Source organism: Crocodylus siamensis, chromosome 5 (assembly GCF_052110815.1).
Source record: "Crocodylus siamensis isolate JL-2025a chromosome 5, ASM5211081v1, whole genome shotgun sequence".
Taxonomy (NCBI): domain Eukaryota; kingdom Metazoa; phylum Chordata; order Crocodylia; family Crocodylidae; genus Crocodylus; species Crocodylus siamensis.
Window position 1 is genome coordinate 187,111,619 of NC_143399.1, and position 14,612 is coordinate 187,126,230.

The window sequence follows — 14,612 nt, forward strand, 5'->3', positions numbered from 1 at the left end:
TAAAATCAATGTGTACTGTTTTCTAAACTCCTTTAGACAGCAGTGTTAACTTTAAAATAAAATGTGAAGGTGGGTTTTGTTTCAAGTGAAGTATAGTAACTTAGATTTCTAACATAACATATGGTTAAAAATTCTCAAACAGCAAAAAGACAGACCCAAACTTTTATAAGAACTTTATGTTAGAATGAGATTTACAAAGGATTAAGATACATTTAGAGTGCTTGCAAAGTACAGCAATTTAAAATAATCTGACAAAATATGAATCACAGTATACAGAAGCCTATGCATTTTAGAAACAGCATACATTCAGGAAAACTAACTTGTACTCTCATTCCTATTCACGGGATAAGGAAGAGTTAAGGCAATAATGGCAACTTTCTGTCATGGTTTTCAGTGCTATAATGGATGTGTGGGGGTGGGGGAGGTGGTGGGAAGAGACAGTGCTAGAGACTTTGCCACATTGTATGATAAAACATTACATAATTAGAGATTATAAATCCTAGAAAAAATTCTGCTAACTTGCTAAACTAGCTCAGTTACCCACCATGTGCTAGTGATTTAAGACTTACTGCAGATGACTATAAAGTGAAGCCTAATTTCCAACTCCATGAAGTGTGATCATTTTATTAGGAAATTATAAAAAAAATGCAGAGTCCACAAACTTTGCACTACACAGAACTCCAGGTATTCCCTGGAAGCTTTTCCAGAGCTACAATTCTAGGAAGATCTTTGGATGACAAAGCACTGACATAGATCCTTCCTAAGATTATTTATATATTGGCAATTTATCTTCAAGGCAAAAGATCTTCAAGGAAGTGGTAGGCTACCTTTGCTGGCTACAAGGCAGAATGACCCACCTTGGATCACAGGTGGGAAGATGGATGCCAAGACCTGCCTGTGCCTCTCCCTGCAACGGCATGGGGAAAGTGCCAACAGCTGAAGACACCCTGCCACTACAGATTCATGTCTGTGTGCTAGATCCAACGACTTTATAGGCCATATCAGGCCTGTGGATCACAGATTACTGACCCCTACTCTAAGGAATATGATATACTCATTTAAAGGAAATTGGAAAAGTTGTTTTCCATACACAAATTTTACATAGTTTGTTAGCATCCTACAGAGCACAAAGATCATTTTTGGGTTAACAGTAGGTTTCAGAGTTGACAGATATATTACAAGAAACAGCAAAATGTTAAGGAAGCTTAGACATACCCAGAACTTACCTTGGTACTGCATCCACAGAGGATGAAGCTGAAACCTTGGGCACCTGACAATTCGCTGTTGCAGCCAGCTTTAAGGCAGATGATGGAACAGCATTTAAAGTCCTAGGTAAATGTCGTGCATTGAGCGTGGTAATAGAGTTTACAGTGGCAACTGATGAGGGTACAGTTAATCGAATGTTGTTCCCAATCAGGACCTGAGTTGTTGCAGAATTGGCAGCAGTTACTTGGTGACTCAGTGCACTGTGGGAACTTGAAGTCTGTGTTATACTTGAAGGCTGTAACAAGGCTGAACCTGCTGTTGATGAACTTGTATGTACAAGTGCTGTAGGTGTAGTACTACTGAGGTGTAAGCCCTTGTATACTCCTGCAGAAAAATAACATTAATAAGTTCAAGTCTTGAGTTTCACATATCCATTTAAAGAAAGCAAGGTAAGTACATTCTGATTGCAAATTTACACAACTCCATACCTGAGGCTTGAAGAATGCCATTCACCCCAATGCCAAGCACCACATCATCCTTCATTTTGAATCCCATCAATTGTTCTGATGTAACCAAAGCTGAAGCAGCAAATTGGGCACTAACAGAATCCAATGTCTTGGAAACAAAACCCTAGGGGGGGAAAAATGGCAAAACAAAATGTGATTGAGGCTTCAAAGGGTCAGTCCACTCCCTATATAACTATAATGCATAACAATGCATTGGGGTATTGAGTTCCCACAGTGCATTGAGACACAAAAACTAAGAATGCATAAACCAGTCCACATAAAATAAGAACTGACCTAGTCCTCACTGTTCTTTCAAATTGAACTTCTGGCATTTAGTACAGTTAGATACATTCTTATATGTGGTTTTACCATGTGATTTTAGTTCAGAGCCAAAAATGCAAATAGTATTTACACAAAAGCTCATTCTTTCAGAATATTTGTGGAAACAGTTTCACAAGATTTCCAACTACTTTGGAAGGCTCAAACAGGTTCAGATGGCTAACAGCAACTTCTGAACCTTTGCAGGTCTGCGCATCAATACCATAGGCATTACACATTTAAAAACGTTAAGCTACTTCTGTAGCTTATAGAGGGGACTTGATTTAACTTAATGAATTTTACTGAAAAGGTAAATGGCAAAAGGGTCAGGAATGGGGAAAGGCGGGGGGGGGGGAGAAGGGAAGGGGAAGGCACAGTAAGTAAACACAGCAACAGGATGACATAGTGAAGGTTTTTGTAACGTGTATTCCTAAGTCTCTGAATATTTTATTTAATTGATTCACCCATCTTTTTTGTTTTTGTTAAGAGGGAGCAGAGGCAACACCTGCCACACTCACCTGCAGTGTCCCTTCTAAACACTTTACAGAATGGCTATGATGTAGATTCAGGCGAAAGCCACTTTCCTGTTGGTTAGTTTCAAGGTTCTATGGCAACAGTTGACAATTAGAGATGAACCCTGGTGGGAAACAATGAGGGATAAATCATAGCACAGACAAATCCCTCACCTGTGAAGTGTTGGCAGAGGAATTACTATTTGCTTGCTGTTGATGAATTTGTGCAAGCTGCTGTTTCTGCATTAGTGCCAGTTGCTGTTGATGTTGCTGGTATTGTTCGGCTGTAAATGCTGAACAAAATATAAAATGAGAAAATACTGTATCAAAATACATAGATGTGTATATACGCATCTATCTTATAATCCCAAAACAAATATGTTTAATATAAACACAAGTTCTTAAGAGCCTTGATGCATCTTTATGGCAACAGGCTACAATGCTCCTGTGGTTTTGTCCAAACTAAATTTTCCCCTAATAGTATTATAGGTGGTGAAGGATTTAACACTTATTGCAATTAGTACAAGATATTCAAATGAAGAAATCAAGTGCAATTGACTCTAAAAGAATAAATCCATGTAGGTATACCACATGAGACTGATTTATATAGCTACAGGGACCGTGCAATTATCATAGTAAGTTAAGATCAAATGGCCTGTGTACAGAGAAGTGACACTATCCTGCAAAATGATGAGCCCTCAATCCCTGTGAACTTCAGGGGAAGTTAAAAGTTCCTACCACCTCAAAGGTGAATGCCCATGATCACATTTAACTGAAAACACATAAAGATGAGTTTGATTTAAAACTGAGTCTACTACCAAATGCTAATTTCAACACAACTGAAAAAATGTATCCATGCACAGTAAACTCCATCAATGGAGTTTTTGATAGAAAGGATTTTTCCCCCTAAAAAAACCTCTTAAGAAGGAATCCATTTGCCAAGAGGAGATGTCGTCAAACCTCAATTTTCCCCAAACAACCTTGAAAAAAATCCAGTCAGGAAGAATGAAGTTGTTTTTCTTGGTTTAGAGAGGGATGTCTGAGCAATGACACTATTTTATTGAACAATTTACGAGAGATTTGTTTTAAGAAACCCAGATTTATTTTGTACTCCCAAAATGATCTATTCCATGTTAGTGAATTGTCGCAATTACCAATTTAAAGGCTAGAAACCACTCAAATTCAGCTCTGACCACACTGAGGGAGTTTCCCACTCAGTGATGTCTCCTGTCTCCAGGTTTCTGTGAATGCTCACAAAATATATACTGGTAACTCTCTAATGCAAAAACCTCCACGGCTTTCTACGGCATGAACGTTACTAAATAGAACATCCAACTTTCTGGAATTAGTCACTTAGATTTAATGAGAGTTCATAAAATGTTTTGCTCCTTTAATCAGTACTCCTATCAAACTACAAATATTCAATGTTTCCAGAAAAAAGTCAGATTGCTATAATAAACACTTAAGAACTGTAGACAAACTGAAAGAGCTAACCAAAGTGACTCACAAGAGATGTTAATTCAAATGATGTTTCTAGACATCTCACTTTTCCAGCCTACATCCTGGAATATTATTTACAGCAACATATTACGAATTTGAACATGCTAGAGATTTTCCAGATCCACCATGTATTGAAAAAACACCCAATTACCACAGTATTTTAGGGTTTTATACTGCTGCCCATTACTGTAGCATTTGGACATTTGTAAGTAGTAGCTAAACATGTCAAACAAACATTTTCTAACATGTGAAAAGCTTTTTTAAACATAGTTCTTTTGGTCAATGTAGCCATGTTTCATCAACCTCCAACATTTTCTTTTAAAATACATTAAGCTAAAATGACATTTGCCTTGAAGGTTTGCAAGTAATCATGCAACAGCCCAATATAATTAATCTGTCGTCCCAACAACCCCAGAGATATCTATTTGAAACTCGTTTTTAGCTCTGAACCTATACAATGTACACAACCTCCTCTGTTAGTATTGTTAGACAGGGATATTGCACCAGGGGAACCATTTCTCTTAGTGCACTATTCCCAAATATATATTTATGTGAAGGTAGTTAGTATGCAGCAGTGCAGATTGCAGAATTGTAAACAATTTTTGTATTTTTAAGCATTTAATTTATATATTCTGAGCACAAATCCGTTGTCATATAGCAGCATTTTAAAAACTAAGTATTTATAAAAGTCATTCAAATAAGGGCTAAGAAAGTTAGAGTTTCTTGAAATCTAGGATTGAGGCTTTTTTTCCTCTGTTCATTCTTAAATCATTTGGTTTAAAGAAAAAAAGGCTCCTGAGTTCTAAGTAATGGTCTGTAAGTGTTGATAGTGTAAAATGAAAACAGAGAGAAAAAAACCCAACAACTTTACCTTAAAGTTTGAAAACTAACATTTACATTACTTTAAGTGATATATAGCAACTTTAAGAAAGTTTAAGTTGTATACATATATTAAACAAAACCATCTAAAATGACAGGATCTCCGTCTTCCAAACCCTGAATTCAGCATTTCCCTTCAGAAAACTGTATGTTAATATCACATTCAACTAACGAGTCCTTTAACTATTGACAACTTCCTTTAACTACTGACACTTCTCAGTAAGCAAGCAAAGTGACAAACTAAATAGTTAAAAGATTTCCCAATTATTTTGAATATACAATTTTAAAAGAATATAAAACAAAACCTAAATAAGCACTGTCAAGATAAGAAACTGAGGGCAGAAAGAAGTTTTACAACCATTTTGATTGTAACTTTATCAGATTTAATCTAACTCTTGGTCATTAATACTACTTTGGACCAAAACAGTTGCATCATCATTAAAAAAGGACAGGAGAAGAGAAAACCAATTGCCATGCAAAGCTTTCAGATTATTTTGGCTCCGATTTTCACAGAAGATTTAAGGGGACTTCAAATAGATGTGGGCTGTCCAACACCCACAGATGTACTTGAAAATCCTAGTTTAAGTAGGATGAACTCCGTCACTTTTTCTTACACTTTCAGTGCATTCTGACTACCCCTTTTCTACGACATGGTGCTACTGTACTGAAAGTTTTTTCTTCTACTTAGCGAATGCAGCCAACAGTTCATGACTTAAAGGGGTTTTTTCCCAGGTCTGCCAAAGATTTGCTGTAAAATTTTTGACTCATCACATCTGTATTATCTCTAAATTGGATGCAACAGTTGTAAGAAAACTCTCACAGGGGCATGGCTGGGAGTCAAATTTTGCAAAAGGAATGTAAAAAACACGTATTATTTTTCATTCCCACAGCATGAGTAAAATGTGATAGTTTTACACAGCAAAAGCCTCATATATGGTCAAGTTAACTTGCTTTGGTCTATGTTGCCAATCCTGTTGCTACCAACAAGATGCTTTGTCCAAATCTAACAATGAAGTTGTGCTTTCTTTTAAGGGATCTGCCCGATCAATATTACTGAAAAGAAAAAATAGCAAATTCTGCCTATTAAGGTCCCTGACAGATCTTCTGATCTAATTCCCAACTTTCCAAACTAGTGTAGAGATCATGGATCTCTTGTGAGCCCGTAAGTACATGAAGCAGCACTGATAAACTCCGTAATTCCAATTTAAGGGGAAAAAAGTTCTTAATATGTCACTTATCTGCAGAATATTCTACTGCTCTGCAGACTTCTGGAACTTAACTGTCTTCTCAGGCCCTAACTCCATAAATAAAAGCTGACTGACATGCTTGAAGACTTGACAAACAGGCAATTATGTGCAATCACCTCAAGGTTCTTACCTGTAGCTCTACTCCTACCATTGTTTTTAGGGCTAAAATTGTTAAATGAGACAGTTGGCATTAATGCTTACTGAACTATGGCTGATAGTTTTCTGTATTGTCATGTGGCAGAATCTGACAAACAAGAACCCTAATCTTTCACTTATACACGTTCATTGAAGCTAGTTGGCAGCAAAATTTCCATCCACGGAACAAGGAAGTAAATACCATGGCCATAAATGGACTTTTGAAATTCTTGTAAAACACTGTGTCTGTTTTCCCTGGCATGCCTAAAGAATACCAAGCCTAACCCTTCCAAGAATTAATTCTCCAATTATGTTTTTGATTTATCAGAAGTTGTGCTACATAAAACTCATATTCCCAACAAAATGGAAATAATGAAAGAATAAGAGATAAAGAGGTTCAGGTAACGTAAGACAGCAAAACTGTCAACTCAAAAACAGAAAGCTCATGGTAAAACATTTCTATTTATTACTTCATGCTCTTCCTTAGCTCAGCCAAATAAGACTCATTCTACTTTCCATGACAGATGACTGGCTAGGTGTCAAAACTATGAAGAGCAACCTTATTACCTACCAATTAGAAAAGTTATGTATTTTAACCAGTATTTTAAGCTTCAGTAAAAGTAATGCAGTATTGATTAGCTCTGATAATACTAGGAAACATCCTAGAATTTTTGCATCTATCTTCTATAAACCATAACTTTCTAGGATTATAAAAGCAGTTGGTTTTGTTATGGCTCTAGTAGTAAAAAGAATCTACTAATTTTCGTATTTCTTAGCAAAATCTAATCAAATAAATTTAAGTGGGATGCCCTGGACTTTTGTAGAATATTGTACCTTTAAAAAATCGTGTCTTAAGGTCCTATGGATAGCCCATTTGTTTTTCATAGGCAACAGCTGTGGTTCCTCCTCCGTTCTCCAATAAATTAAGAGATTTGCCCCTTTGCCCCCAAGACACTGTATTCATAAGTGTAAAGGGTGAAAGTCAGGTTAAGAATTTTAAAACGAGTTTAATCTCTTAAACTGGTCTCAAGTTGTTTTTCCAAAAAGGAAAAAGTGTGTTACTGCTTCAAAACTGCTTTTCCTGTTCTATAGAAGTTAACTACACTGACTGGTCCTACTGTGCTATTTGCAGCAAAAAGTGGTGAGCAACTATTCAGCAACTATTTCCTTTGTCACATGACAGGGTCAAAGTGCAATACTCCAGTTAGGCAATTCATCCAGGATTTGAGTGAAAATCAGCATCTTGCCTTCTCCAGTTATCCTAGGCTAAAGGTTTTCAATCCTTTTGGATCAGTGTACCCCCAGGGGCCAGATGTGGAGCAGCAGAACTATGTAAGCTTCTTTTGCCCCCCACCAGTGTCCAGCCAGGTGGGCGGTGCTCCATCTCCACCTGCCCACACGTACCCCCTAGGGCCTTAAGTACCCGGGGTACACTTGACAACCCCCATCTTGGGCTACCAGGTAAAAGGGATATAATGTGCAACAACTTCGTAAAACAACTTTATGTTTTGCTTCCTCGGCATATTAGAAGTTAGAAAGTAGACGGAACTAGTCACTGATTTTGAAGCTACAAATCACACACTCTAATAGATACTGGAAAGAACCAAGTACCCAAGATTGTACATTTGAGGTTGACAGAAGTGGGGAGATCTGCTGCAACTGTAAAAAGATATGAGAGATGATAGCCAGTTCTGAATCATAAGAGAACTGCACAAATGATGGTCCACAAAAATATAAATAGCTCTTTAGTGACAGGAAATTTTTGTGCAATATCTCAATGTTTTAGGACCTGCTACAGCTGACCTAGTAAGTGTACACTTTCCTCAAACTGTTATAGGCACAACTAATTTGTCTACAGTCTTTTACAGATGAGCTAGCTATCTATAGTTTTTTTGGCTCAGTTAAAATTAGCTTACTGAACTTGAAATTGTACAGTTTTCCTTGATGTACCTAGATTTATGTAGTACTTCATATACCAGGCCTAATACTATAATACTTGCAAATTTTAAAAACATTTAAGTACAGACAGAGTGGTTAGTGGTTACTTATCCTACAATAACTGGTTCTTTCCAAGTGTTTCACCCTTGAGTGAAAATGTACCCCATGAACATGGGTTTGGATCCTTTTCAACAGTAGTAGTTGTATTTTCTGTAACCTAGATGCATTCTCCTCCTGACCCCCACCCTCTTGTGTTAGTCCCTTGATCGAACACTCTGTATTTCCCTTATGGCTTTGTCATCTTTTTGGTTCACGACTCTTAACATTTACTAATAACATTCAATCCGCTTTTGCCTTGTGTATCCTCTCACCTCCTATAGTGGAGGATATGAAGGATGAGGTGTTGCAACCCATGCTTCATCCCTTTTGAAATTACAAGTCATCAAGGGCAAGACTGATCAGCAGGATTCAGTTTGTATACATGTAAGTATCACACCTCAGAATCAGTCACTGGAGGGGAAGCAGCCACTCTCAGCTATTGTCCACAAATCTACTCTTAGATGTATGGAATGTAGATGTATGCAGTTATCTGGATACCAGTAGCCAGTGAGTGGAGGCCTGCTATAAAACAGATTTCAGGATAATCCATCTAAAGTTCATGTCTGTTTAAGTATATACCAGGCAATAACAGTAGTTGAACACGTGGACTAACCTTCATGTTCTTACCTTGTTCTTCATGTTCCAGAGTAGGCCATTAACTAAATAGGCCAAGGAAGCTGCCTGGGTGCCTATGGAATAAGCCCTAGCCTAGCCAAGTATTTTTTTAATAGAACGTAAAACAGTTGTAATGTAGTCCAAGACTTGCTTATGTTACCAGCTGCCCTTTATCTCTTCCAGCAAATGCCACAAAGTCTTTGCATGTATCTGAACAATTTGGTTTCCTCCAAATAAACCAATGCCCTCACAATATCCAACATGTTGTGTCTGTTTGATAATGAACAGCAGAGTGACTTACAACAGGAAACTAGGAGAACATCTTGGTTAACGTGGAAGACGACAATAACAGAAGCCCTTGATGAGGACCTGATGACTGTGTGTGCTGCTCCATCCGCGCACTGAGCGCCTAAAATTCGTTCCACTTTTCTACCTGATGTGATGACAGCCAAAAAGGCAGTCTTTAACCAGCTAACAAACAACACACAGCAAAAGCACTGACAGAGGATTTGTTAGTCTCATTAGCACCAAAAGTGACGTCCCAAAACGGTGAAGGTTACCAAGCTGAAGTAAGTAAGAAGACACGGGCTGGCCATTTGTGAGATTCTGATAGCCGTTTCTGAATTAAGGGATTATTAGTGGATACTGTTACCAAGCACGTTCATAAAGTATTTAATCTGGATTATCTAATTTATATTTAAACATATCCTTGGGCTTTTATTGGCAAGAGGCTGTGTTTCCTGGACAAAAATCTTTGCCATTTATCTCTGTATTTGCCGGGTTGAGTGTTCTTTATTAAGAAGCATCTCATACTGCAGTAGAGCAGCTTCTTTCAGTAGCAGTCACTTGGGCAAGACCCACGCAGCTAGACATGGGGCTGTCTGGTAGAGATGCAGAATGTAGCCATTGTTCTGAGGATCAAGTCTACCAGGGCTGATAAAGAGATAGCCTACCTAAATGAACAGTTTTTACCAGTTTCTTCCTACGGCCAGAGAGATTTAGAGCCATCAGGGACCTGATGCATCAGTCCAAAGATGTAGTGCTTCCTGACAAAGAGGGTCAAGATACGATTCGCTGTTGTTGGCTGATGGACACTATGAAACTGTTTTTAAGAAAAAGATTTTTCAGACCCTCAATCACAAGGAGAAAGCTCTTGCATACAAATCCAACAGACCTCTAGCTTACTTGTAAGGTTTACTCTAGAATTTATTCCATAAACTTTCAGGACATTAAATGCATTCCCCACCTCACGGTGGAGACATCCGTTAATCAACTTTATGGCTACGAAAAGAGAACTGTTGCATACTTAGGCTGGGTCTAGCCAATAATTTAAAGACAACTGAACTTCAGAAGGGACTATGACCACCTGTTCTACATTGTGTAGGTCTGGTAGACAGACATGAAAAATCAGCCTTGGAAGGGTCAATGTCATGCAGCACAATGAATGGATTTCATGTCCCAGTACTCAAATTTAAGTCCTCCATCATCTTTATTGGACTGAACCAAAACTGGAAACTAAAACAGTTTGAAATTTCTACCAAAGGAGAAATCTGCTGATGCTGAAAGGGATTCTAGTAGCATTCTAATGAATTCTATGCTGAGTCAGTCCTGGCTTACCCAGCATCCCCTAGCAGAGTTTCTTTCTAAACCAGCTCGTGTTAGGCTGAGTGATAGCAAGTACATTCCTTTTCTTGTTAAAATGCATGACTAACCTTGCTAAAAACCTTTGATAAAGACTTAAAGCCATGCAGACATCAAAAAGGACAACTCTGTATTGTTAACAGGAAGCACTTATTACAAGCTTTGGGCATTTGCATTCTAAAAGTACTGCAATGTGTAAATAGGCATCCTGAATTTTGAAAGAGTATTTCAGAAGGCAAGGGTAATGGTACATCTTTGCTGCATCAAATTATATTGAGACAGCAAAGCAGCTTTTCTATTCCCCTTTTTTGTGACTACAAAATTATGACAATAGAATTTTATTTGCCCTCAAACATGGAGTATCTGAAGAGAAAGAGTTAGGGTAGCTCGGAATTGGCTAGGGTAACTTTTGATAATCATGAAGATCCAGCAGTCCAAGATTTGTCCTTGACCAGACATCTCAGAAACTGGGGAAAGAGAAAATGGATGAAGAGATAAAATTGGAGTCCCTAAGCCTGGTTAGACACTTGACTTGTGTTTCAAGGCTGCTGCTTCCCAGAAGCTGCGGAATGAGGGGAGGTCAAGAAGTAGGCATATTCTCTTTGCCTAGCAGGTTCCAAGGATGGCAACTAAGCAACACTGAGCTACTGCTTGTCTGATTCCTTGTGGGCAAAGTTTAAGGAACCTCCTTTTAAGAGCCATGACAGTTCAACAACTTCAGTGCAATCTTTGAGACTTTTTAAGGAGCCTTACATACTAGTAGCATGTATGATGCTTAGAAACAGGTCATTATCTTCAGAGGCAAAATCCTCAATAGTCACCTGGACCTTACATAGTTTCAAATACTCACAGGCAGGGAGATCTTCATAGCTGCAGACTGCCACAGTTCTAACTGGTATCCAAACAGATCAAGAGCATCCAGAAGTGGTGTTTTAGCTGTTATTTGACTCTTTGCCATAAGACCTCGGTTCTTTTAACTTTTTCAAAAAGTTAGAGCACCTTTTCCAACGAAATGTCTATTTAACAAATAGCACCGGATAGTTACTTATCTGAAGGTATAACAAGAAGGATTGCAAAGGTACAGCTTTTTGAGGTCCTTCTTTCAGAGACTGAACTTTTTTTTGGCCCTGCTAATTGGATGGCTTGAACTAGGAATAGTAGGGGAGGGATACTAATAGAATTACTTGAATCCCTTATGTACCTAGTACTGTTCTGTGCCTTTTTGTTATCACTATAATAGAAGTTAGTATATACCATGGGTTTTTCTGTTGGCTTAAACAGGTCTTCCTTAATTGCTATCAGACATCTCAATGTAGGATATTTACCAATGTATGCTATCTGAAGTCCACAGTCTTGCACATTGCAACCCAGAAGCCTGAAGACCACATTCAGCAAACCCAGCAAGACACACGTTGACAGGCTGATCACCTTATCTAGCAAGAAAGCCATTACAGTTGCAACTAAGTTTCAGGTGAATGTGCATCTCTGTTATATTCCTCCTCTTCTTCAGCCATGCAGGGCTGTGGTGCTAAGAGGCATTTCCCTGAAGAAGGAATTTCGGGTCTGATATAAACACTTCACTGACTGACCACTCCAGAAGAAGCAGATCCCACATCAAAGGGAAATGCCTGTTTTCTGAAAGGGTCAATAGTCAAATGATACATACAGGGAGGGTATACAAGGTGTTCTGTATCCTGCTGTCAAAGATGCATGAAGATTGAGGCGTTCCTGCTTGTACTTCCAATCTGTTTCCTACTATACCATCTAAAGGACTGAGGTGGAATGCTGGTTGCAACATTATTATCATTATGATTATGCTTTATCTCTGCTAAAGGCTGTAAGAAATAGTTCTGCTTCAGCAGGAAAACTACTCTTTCCAGTATACTATGCATTACTGCCAGTACCAAAGAAAATCCTGGCTTTCCCAGACTTTTTCAGGGAGATCCAAGTTCGGTTCTAGCACTATCAGAACAGTCAGTGCAGGAGATCTCAGTAGAGCAGTGGTGTAAGTGACAGTGGCAGGAGCAGTATGGTAATTATTTTCAGAAGTGATCTTTGGGACTGGTTCTGACACTAGGATGCCTGAGGAGAGACAGTGAAGCCCTTAAATGTTTGGATCTTTGGCGAGAGGCTCCTGTTGCTTCTCATGGTGGGAAGGAGGGCAAGCTGCTGGTACTAGAAAATCTACCACCTGAAATAATGATCTTTGTGGCACATCTCTGGAAATATCACAGTCAGAGTTGACAAAACAGCAAAGAACAGCAGAGAAGCTTAAATCTAGCATAAAAACTTGTAATTTGCTGGCTGTGTACAATAAACTTGATGCAAAGGTTTTCCAAGATGGTCTAGCTGGATCAGAGGTGACTTACATTAAGTGTTCTAGGAGGAAAAGCTTAATTATTATCTCCTTAGTGTTCTGTAGCATTCCTGGAGAAGATTTACAGATGGAACAGCACACCAGAATATACCTCTGACTGAAGCACAATAAAGCTGGAAGGATGCCTATCACTGTTTGACATAGAGGATTCACAAGACTGGCAGATCCAGAACGCTGCAATCTGCCATTTTGTGTTGTGTTTAGGGGAAGCAGATGCTAGAGACCCTCTTTCATATCAAGCAAAGACCCCCAAACTTGCAGGAAAACCTACCACCACTCAAAATTGAAGCAGCAAACAGGAAAAGAATATACATCTATAAAGACTCCAAAACTTTAAACCTTGAAATAAAACAGGTGCAAGAACAGGAACAACAGCTTCCATCTTACAGCCACAGGTGGCAATAAAGAAATGAACAGGACTGAAACTGTCCGAATGTTTACAACATTTGCTGTGGGAATAAAAAAGGGCATGGAGGGTACAGATGTAGCCCTAATGGACCAACTATTTAAGAAAATCTCTCACATATGGGGTGCATGCACACCAAAGAATGTAATTTCTCTGGACAAGACATCTTTAAAAGCTCCCATTTTTGGAACATTTAAAACGCTAGAAAATGAACTTATGCTGACATGAAGATGAACTGGATGATACATCAGGTCTTTTTAATACCTAATTTCCAGGACACTATTTATCAAGAGTAAATTGTTATACCACCTACAGGGATTTATTTATGTTTAAAAGCAAACAAAAACACCCCATAACAACACAACTTCCAATAATGTTATCGAGAAGCATGTAGGCATAACCCCTAGAATTTCATTAATACCTTCTCTAAACAAAAATTTGGATGGCAATTAATTTGCATATAGCCACATCCGTGAAATCAGACTTGGATAAATCTTGATACGGTACATTATTCCTGCAACACTAAGTATTAGAATTAATAATTTGTTTCAGAATAAAATATATGAATCTAAATCCCATAATGATTTTTAAGTATTGAACGTTTACTACACAAGTGTTTTACAATAACATACTTCCAACCATGGAAGAATGCATTTGATAGACACTTAATTACATGCTTAGTTATATAAAAGACTAGTCTTTTATATAACTTTTTTTATGATCTATTTTAATCACCTACATTGACGTCGTATCGTCTCCATAATCATTTTAAAGAACAGATAGGTACAAATGTTAATCTTGAACCCCAAATTTGTAACTAATTCAAATGAGGGTGACCGACAGGTAGGTTCTGCATCCCATAACCATTTTACATTCCGTTTACAGCCCGCATGCCAACAGGTTCTTTCTGTCTTTATCTTAGAAACTTGGCTAGTGTCCCAGCGAGTTCTTCCTTCCAGCACTAGCAAGCTTCTTCTTCTGAAATCACCCTTTTGTCTTTTCTTCCTCTCTGCACTGAATCTGGTTCAACAACTAGACAAACTACTAAGGGGAATACAGTCATCAGCAACCACACTCAGAAACCTTAAACAGTAGTTACTTCAAACCTACATTCTAGTCTAGGATATAGCACGCAATGTCAGGGGAACATACAAGTAGAAACACACAGTACTTCAAAATACAAACGGAGGAAAAAAGAATTCTTTCGTTTACTCTTTGAGGGTTATGAAGGTG

The 14,612-nt window shown here is 38.2% G+C and overlaps 1 protein-coding gene across 5 annotated transcripts in view; it reads right to left on the reverse strand.

Annotated features, from left to right (window-relative positions):
* EPC1 (enhancer of polycomb 1) overlaps positions 1 to 14,612 on the reverse strand; it is an 89,373-nt gene that overhangs the window by 1,525 nt on the left and 73,236 nt on the right. For 4 of the 5 annotated variants that reach the window (XM_090047533.1, XM_090047532.1, XM_090047531.1 and 1 more), the window contains 4 exons: positions 2,717 to 2,835; positions 2,549 to 2,635; positions 1,695 to 1,836; positions 1,227 to 1,590 (listed from right to left, as the gene is read on the reverse strand). In XM_090047533.1, coding sequence (XP_089903659.1) covers positions 1,227 to 1,590; positions 1,695 to 1,836; positions 2,549 to 2,635; positions 2,717 to 2,835 — 712 coding nt within the window. The remainder of the gene's footprint in view (positions 1 to 1,226; positions 1,591 to 1,694; positions 1,837 to 2,548; positions 2,636 to 2,716; positions 2,836 to 14,612) is intronic. The other variant, XM_090047530.1, reaches the window with a different exon arrangement.